This window comes from Melospiza georgiana, chromosome 20 (assembly GCF_028018845.1).
Source record: "Melospiza georgiana isolate bMelGeo1 chromosome 20, bMelGeo1.pri, whole genome shotgun sequence".
NCBI lineage: Eukaryota > Metazoa > Chordata > Aves > Passeriformes > Passerellidae > Melospiza > Melospiza georgiana.
Window position 1 is genome coordinate 8262303 of NC_080449.1, and position 14398 is coordinate 8276700.

Genomic DNA, 14398 nt, shown 5'->3' on the forward strand with positions numbered 1-14398 from the left:
CAGCCCCAGTCTCTCCGCCAACGTCAGGGAGGTCATTAATAACCAATTAGGAGGGTCAATGAAGCTCATATATAGCCGGGCGGGAGCCGCCGAGCCGAACGGAGCCCAGCCCGCCGCCCACCGCCCGCCGCGCCCGGCCCCGTCGCGCTCGGCCCCGCCGCCTCGCCCCCATGATGGGCTCGGTGCTGCCCGCCGAGGCCCTGGTCCTCAAGCCCGGGCTGAAGCCGCAGGGGCTCTCGCTGGCCGAGGTGATCACCTCCGACATCCTGCACAGCTTCCTCTACGGCCGCTGGAGAAACGTCCTGGGCGAGCAGCTCTTCGAGGAGAAGAGCAGCCCAAAGACAGCGTTCACGGCCGAAGTGCTGGCTCAGTCCTTCTCCGGAGGTGAGTGACCCCCCCGGAGCCTCCCCGATCCCCCCGGTTTCCCCCATGGGCCCCGGGCCGGCTCCCGGAGCCCGGCGGCGGGATGCCGTCCCGGCGCCCCGCTCTCCCCAGGCGTGGGACTGGGGAAAAAGGGCTTTAAATTCATTTGGTTAACTTGGGCTTGACCTGAGAAAGTTCCCACTTAAACCGCGGGCTGGGGGGGCCGGGGCCGTCCCGCATTCAGCCGCCCGGGACAATATCTTTTCTCTCGCCCCGGCATCGCCGGGGCGTCCCAGCTCCCTTTTCCCCCTCTCGGATTTCTGTTCCTCTCTTAATTTACCATGAAGGCTAATTCCATTTCCATTCACGATATGTCAACCATCTCATCTCCCCATTTTGTAAGAGGAATTCCTGGGCCCTTTTAAACAAGCCCTCGCGCCATTCAGGCACAATGTACCGCTACAGCATTCCTAAAGGACTAATGAATTTAGAATTAGCAATTTCTTTCTAGTTGAGTTTAATGAATGCAGATCACTTTAACAGCATGACAAATTGCTGGATGGGCCGAAATAGACACCATTTAACCTCCTTTCCCAGCCCCGCTCCCTCGCCCAGCCCGGGATGCTTTTCCCAGGTACCTCCTCAATGCCCCGGGGGAACCTTGTAGCGCTTTGTGGGAGCCCGGTTGGGCGTTTAAAAGGCTCAGCCCCGGGTCTGGGCTGGGGCGGGGTCCCCGCCGCCCCCGATCTCCCTCCTCTCCCCCACCCCTGTCCCTTTCTGAGCTGCTCTCCCCCCTCGCAGAGGTGCAGAAGCTCTCCAGCCTGGTGCTGCCGTCGGAAGTGATCATCGCCCAGAGCTCCATCCCCGGGGAAGGGCTGGGCATCTTCTCCAAGACTTGGATCAAGGCTGGCACCGAGATGGGGCCGTTCACGGGCAGGGTCATCTCCCCCGAACATGTGGACCTGTGCAAGAACAACAACCTCATGTGGGAGGTAACGACCCCCCCAAACCTCGAGCCCCGACTGGTCTGGGGAGAAGCAGGGACGGGGTGCTGGGGCTCTGCCCCGTGCTTGGGCACCATCGAGCACCGTCCTTGTGCCTCAGTTTCCCCATTCATGCAAATATCTGGGCAGATGGGTTTAGGAACCCCTTGCAGGAGAAGGATGAGGTTTCCCCAGCCCACAGAGGAGCCCCGAGATGCTGTCGCTCGCATCCCGTGCAGGTGGATCACGCCCTGCCCTGCCCATCCCGTCCTGGTGGAACACCCGACTGGTTGCTGCCTGCACTGGCCACAGTGGACAAAATCAGCTCTGCCCTGTCCCTTGCCCCCTGCTTTTCCCCAGCCTTGGTGAGGTTAACCCCGAATGAAACCGTGGAGTTTGGGGGGATCTGAGATGCAAGGACATTGTGCACTAATGCACAGTGAATAGGGAGGGTTTTCCTATTTTTTTCATTTGTTTGACTCAGAATTGCACTTCTTAATTATTGTTAATTATTATTGTAATTTTATGCCTAACAGAAACTTGCCTCATCTTTCCTGGCACCCTGCTAAGCATCTTTGCAGGCCTGGCATGCACCTTCCCCCTACACCCAGGGATTCTCCTGCTCCCATGGCAGCTGCAGGATGCTGAACAGCCCCTTCCTCTGGGGCTGGGCTGCTGCTGGGGCGCTGATGAGAAGGGAAATTGAGGAAGGTTATGCAGGGAGATAGGGGCTGGCATGACCAGCCGTGCCAGTGAGAGCAGGGCACATTTCTCAGTCCAGCACCGCGAGCAGGAAGGGTTCAGCATCTCCAGCTGCTGTCAGGATCTCAGTCCCGGGGCTCTGCTGGCTTTGAGCTCGTCCCAGAAGTGGAGGGGCTGAGCCCACCGTGGGCAGCATCGCTACCAAGCGCTCTCTGCCCTCACAGGTGTTCAACGAGGACGGCACAGTGCGGTATTTCATCGATGCCAGCCAGGAGGATCACCGCAGCTGGATGACCTACATCAAATGTGCACGGAACGAGCAGGAGCAGAACCTCGAGGTGGTGCAGATCGGGAACAGCATCTTCTACAAGGCCATTGAGGTAAGTGGGGCTGAAGGGCAATGGGAATCTGCAATAGAAAAGTAGGGTGGTGGGATCCCCCACTGTTCAGACTCTCCCTCCCTTCATCTTTGGGTTGTTGGCGGGGTGTCTGTGGAAGGACACGGCAGCTTTTCCATCCTTGGCACTCAGATCCACCTGCAAAGGTAGAAATGACAGGGAAGGGTCGTTTCATGGGCTTCAGGGAATAGAGAAGGTCTCTTCTCCTCTCTGCCCCCTTTCTGTGGGCTCATGGAGTGATGTGTGTTAAACAGGGCGAGAGTAGATCCTTGTTTGGGGTGTAAAGCATGAAGAGCTGCAGTTCTGGCTCATATGGGGCTTTGGGCAAGGACAGGGTTTGGATGCTCTATTGAAAAAGTGGGATTTTGTGCAGAACCTGCTTCTTCATAGCAGGGTAAAGTTTGGGGGGTTCTGTGAAACCCAGGTGCTGAGTACAGGCTGTGCCTGACTCTGCACTTTGCCTGGGCATCACTCTAGCTGTGCAGGGAGCCATGGGGAGGGCAGGGAGTGGGGCTGGTGCAGCTCTGCCCTGGGCTTTACACTGTGGGGTGGGGGCTCTTCCTGCCCCCTCACCCCTGTGCTCCTGCATGAAGCGCTGGTCTGTGCTGGGGTGGCACAGGGTCCCAGGGGTGGCACAGGCTGCTGTGCAGTGGGGTGATGGCTGAAGGGTGCCCACAGCTCCCTACAGGAGGCTCTGGGATGGAGGTGGGTGTCAGCTCCCCGGCATTACTGGTGACATGTGCATGCAAATCACACAGTGCCAGAGTGGGGTGACTGTGGGGACCAGCCCTGCTTATGTGCAGTGTCCCCATAACCCAATGCTATTGCAAGTGGAGAAGGGTGGTGGCTTGGGTTGTCAAGCATGAAAAGAGCTGCACAAGGCTCTGTGCCACAGCTCTGGCTTAAAGAGTCACAGGAGGGGACACGTCCCAGTCCATCCCAGACCAGCACTGGGATTGTGTTGCTCCAGTATCAGGCTCAGAGTCTCACCTGGGGAGTGTTTGCAGTGGGAGAGGGTCTCAGCTGGGAATGACCATGAGCGCCTGCTGGCTCCGTGGGCATGAGCAGTGTTCTGGATTTGTCCAGGCTCCTGCACTGGCTCACAGAGCAGCACAAACCCAAATGCTCCACGGCACAGGACCACAGCAGGGCTGGGTTAGGAATTGCTGCCACGGGGTGGCAAAAGGAGAATGGGTGGGTAGGGAGAGGATCAGATATTTTCTCCTCCTGCTGGAGAGTCCCGTGTGCCCTTTGGGCTCTGCCACCTTTGCCAAGAGCTCCAAGCACTTCCCTGCTGTTCTCCTGCTGGACAACAGGCTCCAGGTGTTTCTAGTTTTAAGACCTGATATTCCTGTGGGTGGCTGTGCCTGTTGTGACAGCACCTTAAGTACTTTTTACTACTGTTCTTAAATTATGCAAATAAGTAGAATAATCCCAGGTAGCCGTGTTGTAATTAGGAACACAGCTGTGGTTTTTACACCTGGTGCAGGCACAGAAGAGAGGGTGGGTGAACGAATATTTGGGTATAGCCTTGATCCAGCTGTGGGCTTGCTCCTAGGGCTGAAACACCGAGCAGTGGAGCAGGATGAGTTTAATTGACAAGCAGTGAATTTGAGATGCTGAGAGTGCAGAACCCCAGGAGATGGGTGGGAGGAGGTGGGCACGAAGGGTCCCTGCTGTCATCCTGCTCCCTGAGCTCAGCAGGGCATGCACACACAGATCTGAACTTTGGTGCTGCCCTGTTCAGCACCAGAGGTGTCCATGCATAGCCATTGCCACCCTCCATCCTCTACCAGCCCTGATGGCTTCCCAACCAGTGAATCCATCTCTTTGGATGCCTTTCTCACCTACATGCCAAAAAAACAGACCGATTTGGTAATTTTTTTTCCTATTTGTCTTAGATATTTTAGTGCATTTTGCCTGTTCCTGCCCTTATTTTCTAATTCGTTTTTCCCATCCTCTTTCTCAGCAATACCAAGTTGTTGCTGCTGGAAAATAAAGCTAAGGCAGAAAGTTTTGGCCTTTGATCTGAAAGCCACAAGATTTCTGGGGGGCAAATTGAATTTCCTTTGGGGTGTACGCACATGGGTGCTCACCCTGCTGCTGGTGTGGCTGCAGCAGCTTCAGCAGAAAAAACCACGCACCCATGCAGATTGTTTTTTCCTTTCAGCAATATTATATTTGCTTGTATTGAAAATGACTAATTTTCTGTTAAGAGTAAATAATGCCAAGAAACAGTGTCATCAATTTGGGATGCAAAAGGATATTGGCTTCCTCTGACTCCTAAATTCCTCCTCCTCTGCAGCCCAGCGAGGGCTTTATGCAGAGGGACAAAGATATGAAGTCAAATTCCTATTTATTTCAGATGCTTCAAATTCAACATATTTTCAGTGTTGAGGTGATTGAACCTAGCATCTGTGTTTCCTGTGGATAATATTTTACTGGAATCTAACATGCTCTGTGCACAGAAAGCCATCCTCCAAAATGCAGGATGTTCTTATTTCTGAATTAGGTTTGTAACAGCAGGGACTGCTAGGGAAAATATGTATTTCTTTATGAAGTGATGTTGTTATTAGTGTTGTTTGAACTGGTCTGAGAGGACCCATCTCCCCAGCCAGGGCTGCTGCACGAGGGGAGCCGTGAGCGGCGTTTCCTGGCCGCTCGCCCCGGCCATGCGGGAACACGGCAGGAACAGCAGGGACAGGAGAATCCCATCACTGCAGGGAAATGGGAGTGTGGATGATGCAAAACCCCTGCCCTGCTCCTGTAGCTGTCCTTGGGCTGTTCCAAGCAGCTTTGGTGGGGAATACAAGCAGCGCTTCACACCTGAGCCATGGTCTCTGACAGCAGCTCTGCTCTGTGGGCTCATGAGCTGTTTGCTGGTGGATCTGCATTTCCACCTTCTAAAATCAGCCCCAACAGGGCTGGGTAGGAGATGCTGCCTGTGAAGGGTGCTGATGGCTCTGTCCAAAGAGAAAATGCTCTCCTGGAGCCCTGAGGGCTCCATGTCCTATCTCCTTGCTTTAGTCTCTGTCACTTGTGCTGGTTGTGGCTTCACAACTGATTTATTTCTCCATGTCTCTGTTTCACCCTGTCCTGGTCTCTCCGAGCTGCTGGGACCTCTGGGTCCTGCACTCCGGAGATTCCAGATCTGTGCCTGTGCTCTGTAGTTGCATATTTCCCCGTAATCTCATTTGTATCCCAGCTTGGGGGAGAGCCTGGAGTGGGTTTGTGCTGGTGCTGAGCTGTGCCATCACCTCTAGTGCTGCACCCTGGGCTGCTCCATGCCTGCCTGTGGGTGTAGGGGACTGCTGGCAGGTCCCAGATGGCAGCAGGGTTGCACAGAAATGGGGCACAGCCAGGGTAGGTCCCAATGGATCACAGCAGGGATGGATGTTCATTGCCCCTCCCAACAACCCTTTCTTTATCTCTCTTTGTAGATGATTCCTCCAGACCAAGAGCTGCTGGTTTGGTATGGGAACTCCCACAACACCTTCCTGGGCATCCCAGGTGTGCCAGGGCTGGAAGAGGAGCAGAAGAAGAACAAACATGGTAGGTAATATCAGAAAGAGCCAAGGGTGCAGCATCCCTGCCTGCTCACTGTGCCCAGCTCTGAGGCCGTTGGGTGGGCACAAGGCAGGGACATCCCAGGATATGTTAGATATCTCAGTTCTCTGTGGACAAGCACAGGGACTATAAAATGATCCATGCAGCTCGAGCAGGTCCTCAGAAATTCAGGGTGATGCCCCCAGGCCAGTTTGCTCACGGCTGTTGCTGGTGGGGAGTTGGCAGTCGCTGCCTGATCCAGCCAGGCAGGGAGGAGCAGTGCAGGGTGTGAGTGCAAGGCAGCCCCAACACCCCGTGAAACACCAAGTGGATGCAGACTCTGCATGCCCACTCTGCATTTAAGGGATCTTAACCACCAACACAGGAGGGCTTTCTCTCCTTGGGCTTTCACTCTCTGCTTGTCTCAGTGGCTCCCTGAGGTGCTTCTCCATGGCACAGCAGAGCTCAGCCTGTGTTTGGAGCCACTTCTGTGCTCCCTGACTCTGCTCCCCGCTCTGAGAGAGCCATGTCTGAGCCCAGCAGAGTGAGGGCACAAGCTGGGACTGGGGCAGGGGCCGGACAGTGTGGGTGGGGGTTCCTGAGAGTTCCTGCACCCACCTCCTCCAGCTCTGCTGCAGCCCAGGGAGGGGAAAATTGGTTTTGTGCCCATTTATAAGGGATTCATTCAGCTCAGCTTGAATGTACCCCTTACCTAAATTTGGCTGAGTGCATTCCCAGCACTGGCTGCATCCCAAAATCCTAAGAGCCAGCGAGGACAGGTGACCTCAGCAGCAGGGAGCCAGCAAGAGGGCAGTGGGGATTTTCCAAAGCACCCAGCACCTCAGGAACTTGTGCTGGGGTGAGATGCCACGCTGGAGGGCAGCGCCTGACTATCTCCTGTTGTTCCCAGAGGATTTCCACGCGGTGGAGACGGGGGCCAGCACGACGGGGCGCATGCGCTGCGTCATCTGCCACCGCGGCTTCAACTCCCGCAGCAACCTGCGCTCCCACATGCGCATCCACACCCTGGACAAGCCCTTCGTGTGCCGCTTCTGCAACCGCCGCTTCAGCCAGTCCTCCACGCTCCGCAACCACGTCCGCTTGCACACGGGCGAGCGGCCCTACAAGTGCCAGGTTTGCCAAAGTGCCTACTCCCAGCTGGCGGGGCTGCGGGCGCACCAGAAAAGCGCCCGCCACCGGCCCCCCAACGCCTCCCTGCAGGCCCACTCGCCCGCCCTGCCCGTGCCCCACCCTGCCTCCCTGGCCCATCACATCCCCACCATGGTGCTGTGAAGCCCTGGTAGGGCAGCAGTGTTTGGGACAGCAGAGACTGATGCTGAGACACGCGATGAACTGGGGGGGTGGCCCTTGGCTGAGCTGCTTTGTGTCTCAGAGAGTGTCGGGTTGTTTTTGGGCAGCGCTGACTGCAGGGGGTCGGCAGGAGGGGAGCCCCCAGCTCTGCAGATGAGTTGTGGGGGATCATCCCCAGGGAGATGTGGCACAGGGTGGGCTGTGGGTTTGCCAGTGCACTGGGGGAGGACTGGGAGAGCCGAAAAGCCAGGCTTGGAGGAGTCATGCCTGGGTTTTACAGAAAATTTGGTAGGAAGAAAGAGAAATTCCTCTTATGTGTCCTCCTCTGCTCTAGCATGCATGTGCCCCAATGAAAGGTTGGCACAGCCCTGATGTGGCCACCCCAGCCGTACCTGTTTGGCCCCGGTGGCTCCTTCCAAGGGACACCTTTCCCTGCTTGGGAGCCCAGAGTTAATGAACATTTGCATTTTCCTGCACCCGAGGCCCCTCTGCCTCACAGCCAGTACTGGGGTCTGTCACTGCTCCAAGCCGTGCTGTGGGCAGAGGGGACACCGTGCCAGCTGGGAATGCCCATCCACAGGCAGGATTTGTGGGGACCCTGAGCTCTGCCGTTCCAACCCTGGCAGATCTTCTCCCCATCCCTTTCCCAGCTCTGAAGGAACATTTTGGTTGGAACTGCTACTGCCCTCTGGGGACAGAGAAAACCTGTCCCCGAGCCAGCTCCGTCCCCAAGGACAACTCTAAGCGCCCTCTGGAGTCCCCGCATTGCGGAGGAGAGCTGTGTATCATAAATCTTAAAAAAAAAAAAAAGGTATTCTAATATTAATTATAAGTCTAAGATGTATAAAGTTCTCACAAACCGTGTTTCACTTCCAGAAGAAAATAAACAAAAACAAAAGAAAAAACCCCCAAACTGTCACTTTAACTTTGTAAATATTTATGTAAACATTATTTACAAGACTTTGATATTATATATTATTTGATTGTATATGTACACAGTGTAAATACATTTGTACCTTTCTTGTATTCTAAATAAAATTACTTGGAACATTTATCATTTAGAAGAGGGATTGCATGGAGAGCTTTATTTTACGTGCCAGGGGAAGGATGTGAGTATTGGAATGTTGTGTTAGTTAAGACCTTCACTCAATCTGTGAGTGAGATGTGGAGTCATCTGTTGGACCAAGAAGTGCATCTGGGAAGGGAAAAAACCCCAGTTTTTGGCTTAAGAAGCCCTTTTTCAGGTTTGGAAGCTGGGATAAGGGCTGGCTCACTCCAGAGTGGGTGGTATCTACTGCTCCCACCCTGCCAGTCCCTATTCTTGTGAACGTGTACACTCCCTCTTTGAAGCCACAGCTACTGCCATCCTTTGATATATTCCATTAATTAGTGCCCAGATTTCTGCTGTGATTCGACACAGGTGCAAGTCCTGCTGGAATGAAGGGATATATTTTAGGACGGTCATCTTATGGCGGGCTGCTTTTGGCATTTCCTCCGCAGCCCTGAGACCCTAACCCGTGCTTGAATGGATAAAACTTTTCCACAGACGTAGACGTATCAGTTCGTGCCGGCACAGCTCGGCGGAGGGGAAAGGCTCAGGGCCGAGCCCCGGAGGATGTTTGAGCCCAGCGTGAGCGCTGGCCAGCTGGGGAGGGCGTCAGAGGATTCCACTCAGGGGGACACCGTGTGTGAGGGGCACCCGAACGGGGGGTGCTGCTCCCCGCCTCGGCCCAGGCTGTGGGGCCCGGGGAGGGTTCCCGAGCTTCGCCCCGGTTTGCCGTGCAGGTTCCGAGGGAGCGGGTCACAGCCGAGAGCTGCCCGCACTAAAAATGGCCGCAGTCCCCCTTGGGTTTCAACGGAGCGAAGCTAGAGAGGCTCTCCGCTGCCAGGAACAAACATGGCTGCCCAGTCACCGCCCCTGCTGCCCGCACTCAAGATGGCGCCGCCCGCGCCCTCAGGCGCGCTCTCGCCAGCAGCCAACATGGCGGGCGGAAGGCGCGTGCGGCGGTACCAAGATGGCGGCGGTCACCATGAGGCTGCCGGCGGCCCGTGCGCCCCTGGATTCCAGCGCGCTCCGGGGCGGCGAGAAGCATCTGGTGGCACCGGGGGACACCATCACCACGGACACGGGATACATGAGGTACGGGCAGCGCCGGAGGAGAGGCGGCGGCGGGGTGGCGGCGCGGCTTCGGGCTGTCCTTAGGTAGCCGCTGTCTCTCCGCAGGGGCCACGGTACTTATGTGGAGGACGACAAGCTGATCGCCTCGGTGGCCGGCGTGGTGGAGAGGGTGAACAAGCTGGTGTGTGTCAGGGCGCTGAAGGCCAGGTGAGCGCGGCCGCGGCGGGCCAGGCCGGCGGCGGGGACTGGCTCGGCCGGGTGAGGGACGTGAGGTGAGGTGTGTGACCGCCGCTCTCTGCCCCAGGTACAACGGCGAGATCGGCGACATCGTGGTCGGCAGGATTACGGAGGTAAAACCCACTGTTTGCCGCGGTGCTGAGGAGGAAGAGGGTGGTTGTGGCTCAGTCCCACTCTAAGCGCTTCCCGGAATCCTAAAACACTGACACATCAATGTCCTTGCTCAGGGTACTGGGAGCGTGTGGATTTTAACTGGGATGGGGCTGGAAGAAGCCAGCAGAGCTGTCCCCTACTGCAGTTTGGTGAGCTGCAGGTCCCGTTCAGTTTTTGAGTGTGTACCCATAAAGCTTGGGTGATTTTTTCCCCCTTAGGTTCAGCAGAAGCGATGGAAAGTGAAAACAAATTCCAGGCTGGATTCAGTCCTGTTGCTCTCATCTGTAAATTTACCTTGGGTGGTTTTTTCCCCCTTAGGTTCAGCAGAAGCGATGGAAAGTGGAAACTAATTCCAGGCTGGATTCAGTCCTGTTGCTGTCGTCTATAAATTTACCTGGTGGGGAGCTGGTGAGTGTAGCTGGTTGTGTTTTGCTTGGCATCCTAAGTTCCCCCACAAAGAGCTACTGATGGGTGTTTTCTCGTTCTGGGCTACATGTAACTTTCCTTGTGATGTTTCAGAGAAGGAAATCAGCAGAAGATGAGCTTGCAATGAGGGACTACCTGCAGGAAGGGGATCTCATCAGTGTATCCTTCTGCTGCTCCCATTGACAGAAGAGCCAAGGGTGTGGGAAGAACAGGGAGACCTTGGCTGGCCTGGCTGGGGGTGAGAGCTATGCTGGGGTGGCACTGGGCAGCCTTGGGGACCCTGTTTCCTTAAGTAGCACCAACAGGCAGAGGTCCAATCTATATTTTCTGATGGGGCTGTATCGCTGCACACCCGGAGCCTGAAGTATGGGAAGGTGAGTTATTCCAAAGCCCTTGATCCTGGGTTCATTCTGCACCAGCTGATTTGTATAAGGCCTTTTGGAGGCTTTGTTAAGAAAACAGCTACAGAGTAGAGCACGATGTTGTTATAACCCATTCCTGCAGGACAGGAAGACTCTTAGCTCTTCCATGGGACCACCAAGCAGAGTTTCCCCAAAACAAAGGTGTCCTTGAGTTGCCCTTTGAGCCACTGCTCTCCCTGTCCACAGTTTCAGCCTGCTAGTTCTGTTTCCCCCACTAGCCACTTGGGAATTAAATCCTGTGGAGAGATCTCCTCACTCCTCTTCTGCTGGCTGTTGCCCCTGTGACTTGTTCTTCTCCCCAGGGCTCTATTTTAGGCTTTACACAGTTGGCATTTATCTCTGGTTTTGTGCATTGAAATAAGCCAAGGGGCCGTTGGAGCGTAGGCTGCACTTTGGGATTACCAGACCAAGGGTATTAGCACTTAAAAGATGAAAGGGAAGTGTGCTTATTGCACAAAGGGTGAAGGACAGTGATTGGATTATGAGGGAAAATGTTCTGCTAAATTGGGCCTCTGACTCCTCATTTTTCTGCAGGGATGGTTGATGTGTAGTTACGATCAAGATATTATTAACATTTCTGCTAAGCACTTAGAGTATTCTTCATCTTCAAAGGGCTGCACAGGCATTAGCTAATCCTCCCAGTGCTCCCAGAGGCAGCCAGGTTTTACATTCACTGTTTCACTGGAAAAGGTGTTAAAACAGAGTTGTTCCTAGGCCAGGAGTGGGGTGAGTGTGTATCAGTGACTTGGTGTTATGTGGTGGATCATGATGCCTCTCACACTGAGTTTGTGGTCTGCCCTCCAGCTTGCCCAGGGAGTGCTGGTTCAGGTCTCTCCCTCCCTTGTGAAACGGCAGAAGACTCATTTCCATGACCTGCCCTGCGGTGCCTCCGTGATCCTCGGCAACAATGGCTTCATCTGGATCTACCCAACCCCGGAGCAGAAGGATGACGAGGCTGGAGGCTACACTGCCAACCTGGAGGTGAGTCCAGGGAATGTGAGCCCTCTTCTACCAGTGATGGTTTTTAGTCTGACACAATCAGAGGCACCTGAGTAACCTGAGACTTTCAGGATCCTGTGTTAGGTTCACAGCAACACTTTTCTCCTTGCATTATTTCCCTGTGCATTCATCCCTTTTCCTCTGTCCTTCCTCAGCCAGTTCCCTTGTCTGACCGGGAGGTGATCTCACGGCTCCGAAACTGCATCGTGGCTCTGGTTACTCACAAGATCATGCTCTTTGACACCAGCATCCTGTATTGCTATGAAGCATCCCTTCCTCATCAGGTACAGGAACCAGTGGTGTTTATTCCACACTGAGGGGAGGGAACAGCAAGGCTGCTGAAGTCAGAGTTTCATTTCAATTTACCAAAGCATCCTGTAGTATGAACGCTCCTCTTCTGCACAACATAAGTTGCCTTGCACAATTTCAGGGATAGTTTGAAAGGTTCTGCCTCTGGCAGTATAAGTATTCCTAAAGAGAGTTCAGTCTCTTTATTGATAGATGTTGTGTATCCCTCACTGGGATTATGGTCCCTTTAATTCCTGTGAAAACAGTGTTAAATTTGGCATTGTATGAGGGTATAGTGCATTTTATGAAGCAATGAAAAAGTAAATGTCATGTATTGTACAGAGAGCAGGCTCATGTCTGTACCCACATCCTGCACTGCTGCAGGACTGCCTCCATTTGCCCTCTTGCTGTACAGCTTTTCACTGTGATTCCTGCCAGCACTATCACAGGCAATTCTCTTCCCACAAATAAATGAGATCTGAATTCTGCTTTCATTCCCAATGAGGTGTTAATTATGCCTTGGACCCTCTGCCACAGATCTTTTTTCACCACAACCCTCTAAACTCCCTTGCTGGTTGCTGCCGTGTGTCAGGGACCTTTGTGTCCCCACTGAGTGCAGAAGTAGCTGTTGATTCCTGGTGCTCATATTGCTCTTGTTTCCACTGCAGATCAAGGACATTCTCAAACCAGAGGTGACAGAGGAGATCGTTCTGGAAGCTCGACAGAGGTTGCTGGATTCAGAGGGATAGGACAGGGCACGTGGCCAGAAGCAGTCATTTGAAATCCCAGCATGGCAGCTTTGATTCTCAGTATTATACGTTTTTTTTCAGTGTTCTAGTTCCCAACATTCATTCCACACTTCAGAAACCACCAAAATTCCTCACTCCTAGGATATCTCCTGTGTCCTTTTAGTACAAAGTAGTACTTAAGTACAATAGCCTTTTAGTGCAACGGCCTGAGAAATTGATATCTGACCTTTATAAAGATCAGATGCAACTGGCACCTGTCTCCTAGCACCTGTTGCTGTGTCTAGTGCCCCAGAACTTTGTGCAAAATGACAGAGAGGAAGAGATTTGCTTTGTGATGTTTCTCTCTCCCTAGAAGATGATTTGGATTTTAATTTACTTGTGATACAGATCTGCCAGTCTGTCCCCTGATTGAAAGCCCTCATTTTTAAGAATGTGTTTAGGGAACAGGAGAATCCACAGCCTTGCTAACCACAATTTGGGTCTGGCTGTTCATGGCTTGAATGTCTCAGGGGTATGAGATGGGATGTGGCTGTGTCTGTCCATATGAGCCAGGAGCTCTGGACAAGCAGTGTCCTGGTTTGTGTATATCCTGCTGGTCATTTTTTATGCCTGAGTGGTGAGCTCCTCTTCTGAGGAGTCACCAGTATGGTTTTGTATTAAGTATTTTACATTTCAATAAATTTTTTGAAACAAATCAGTCCTTCAGCAGTGTGTGCATTGGCTTGTTTTTTAGCCTAGCTTGAGAGCTGTGGTTGGCTCAAGTTTCCTTGTGCTAGGACACTTGGAATGGTTCCACTGTCTTATCTCCCCTTCAGCTGCTGCCCTTCATCCCAGCAGGACCTGACCTTCCTCTTCAGCCCTTACAGGGTTCCTCTGTAAGGATTGCCTGGTGTTCACAGTGGCTTTCCAAGCACTGCCTCCCTGCAGGATCTCTTGGAGAGGTGAGTCAAGCAGAGGTGACTGGGAGGTGACAAGGAGCCCAGTATGACACTGGTGAAGATCTTCATGCTGGTGGTTAGAGGTGGACACGTTGAGTCAAAGTGTTGGCAGGCAGTCAGTCACGTTCTCTGTGAAGATTGTGATGTTTTCCCTGAGAATCCTCTCAGCTCCAGGTGCTGTATCAGAGCTGGTTTATTATATATGTATTCTATCTATTCTTAAAAATTATGATAAATCATCTGTCCCAATTATCCCTGAATCCAACTGCACGTTTCAAATTCACACTCTTGCCTCAGACAAACGGGAAAATTCTTTCCTTGGTGTTATCCTGGGAACTAGAAACTCCCTTGTGGCTGTCCCTGCAGCTCGGGCCGCTCTCCCTGTGCCGAGCAGGCACTAGATGGCACCTTTGGATCGCGTTTGTGGCACTTCCCTTCTCCAAACAGCAGGGCCTGGGCGGCTGCCACCAGCGCTGCTGCCCAGATCCTAAAGCACAACGGGCTAAGGACAAGCAAGGACATGGCTAATCCGTTCTGCTGCTGCACAACTGCCCGTGCTGCCTCTGAAAATAGCACTGAACTTGTTGGGGGTATCACTGGAATGCCCCACACAAGGCCTGGGAATTGTTGTTTTTGAGTTTTAAGAGGATTTCATAGTAAGTGTTGCAAAAATCACATCCTCAAGATGACTGGGGAAATTTGAAAACCAAGGTTTGATGGTGACACTTTCAGGTCTCCATTGAGACTGCTGGTAGCCACATAAT

General features: G+C 53.4%; 2 protein-coding genes across 2 annotated transcripts; both read left to right on the top strand.

Annotated features, from left to right (window-relative positions):
- Window positions 1-170: 170 nt before the first annotated feature.
- Window positions 171-7285, top strand: PRDM12 (PR/SET domain 12). The gene is made up of 5 exons (XM_058038379.1): window positions 171-384; window positions 1165-1355; window positions 2273-2428; window positions 5887-5998; window positions 6903-7285. The coding sequence occupies exons 1-5, from the start codon at window positions 171-173 to the stop codon at window positions 7283-7285; spliced, it is 1056 nt and encodes a 351-aa protein (XP_057894362.1).
- A 2025-nt stretch (window positions 7286-9310) lies between these two features.
- On the top strand, window positions 9311-13393 carry EXOSC2 (exosome component 2). The gene is made up of 9 exons (XM_058038201.1): window positions 9311-9443; window positions 9528-9629; window positions 9727-9772; window positions 10131-10220; window positions 10332-10397; window positions 10544-10612; window positions 11465-11641; window positions 11815-11943; window positions 12616-13393. The coding sequence occupies exons 1-9, from the start codon at window positions 9319-9321 to the stop codon at window positions 12694-12696; spliced, it is 885 nt and encodes a 294-aa protein (XP_057894184.1). The 5' UTR covers window positions 9311-9318; the 3' UTR covers window positions 12697-13393.
- The last annotated feature ends 1005 nt before the right edge of the window (window positions 13394-14398 follow it).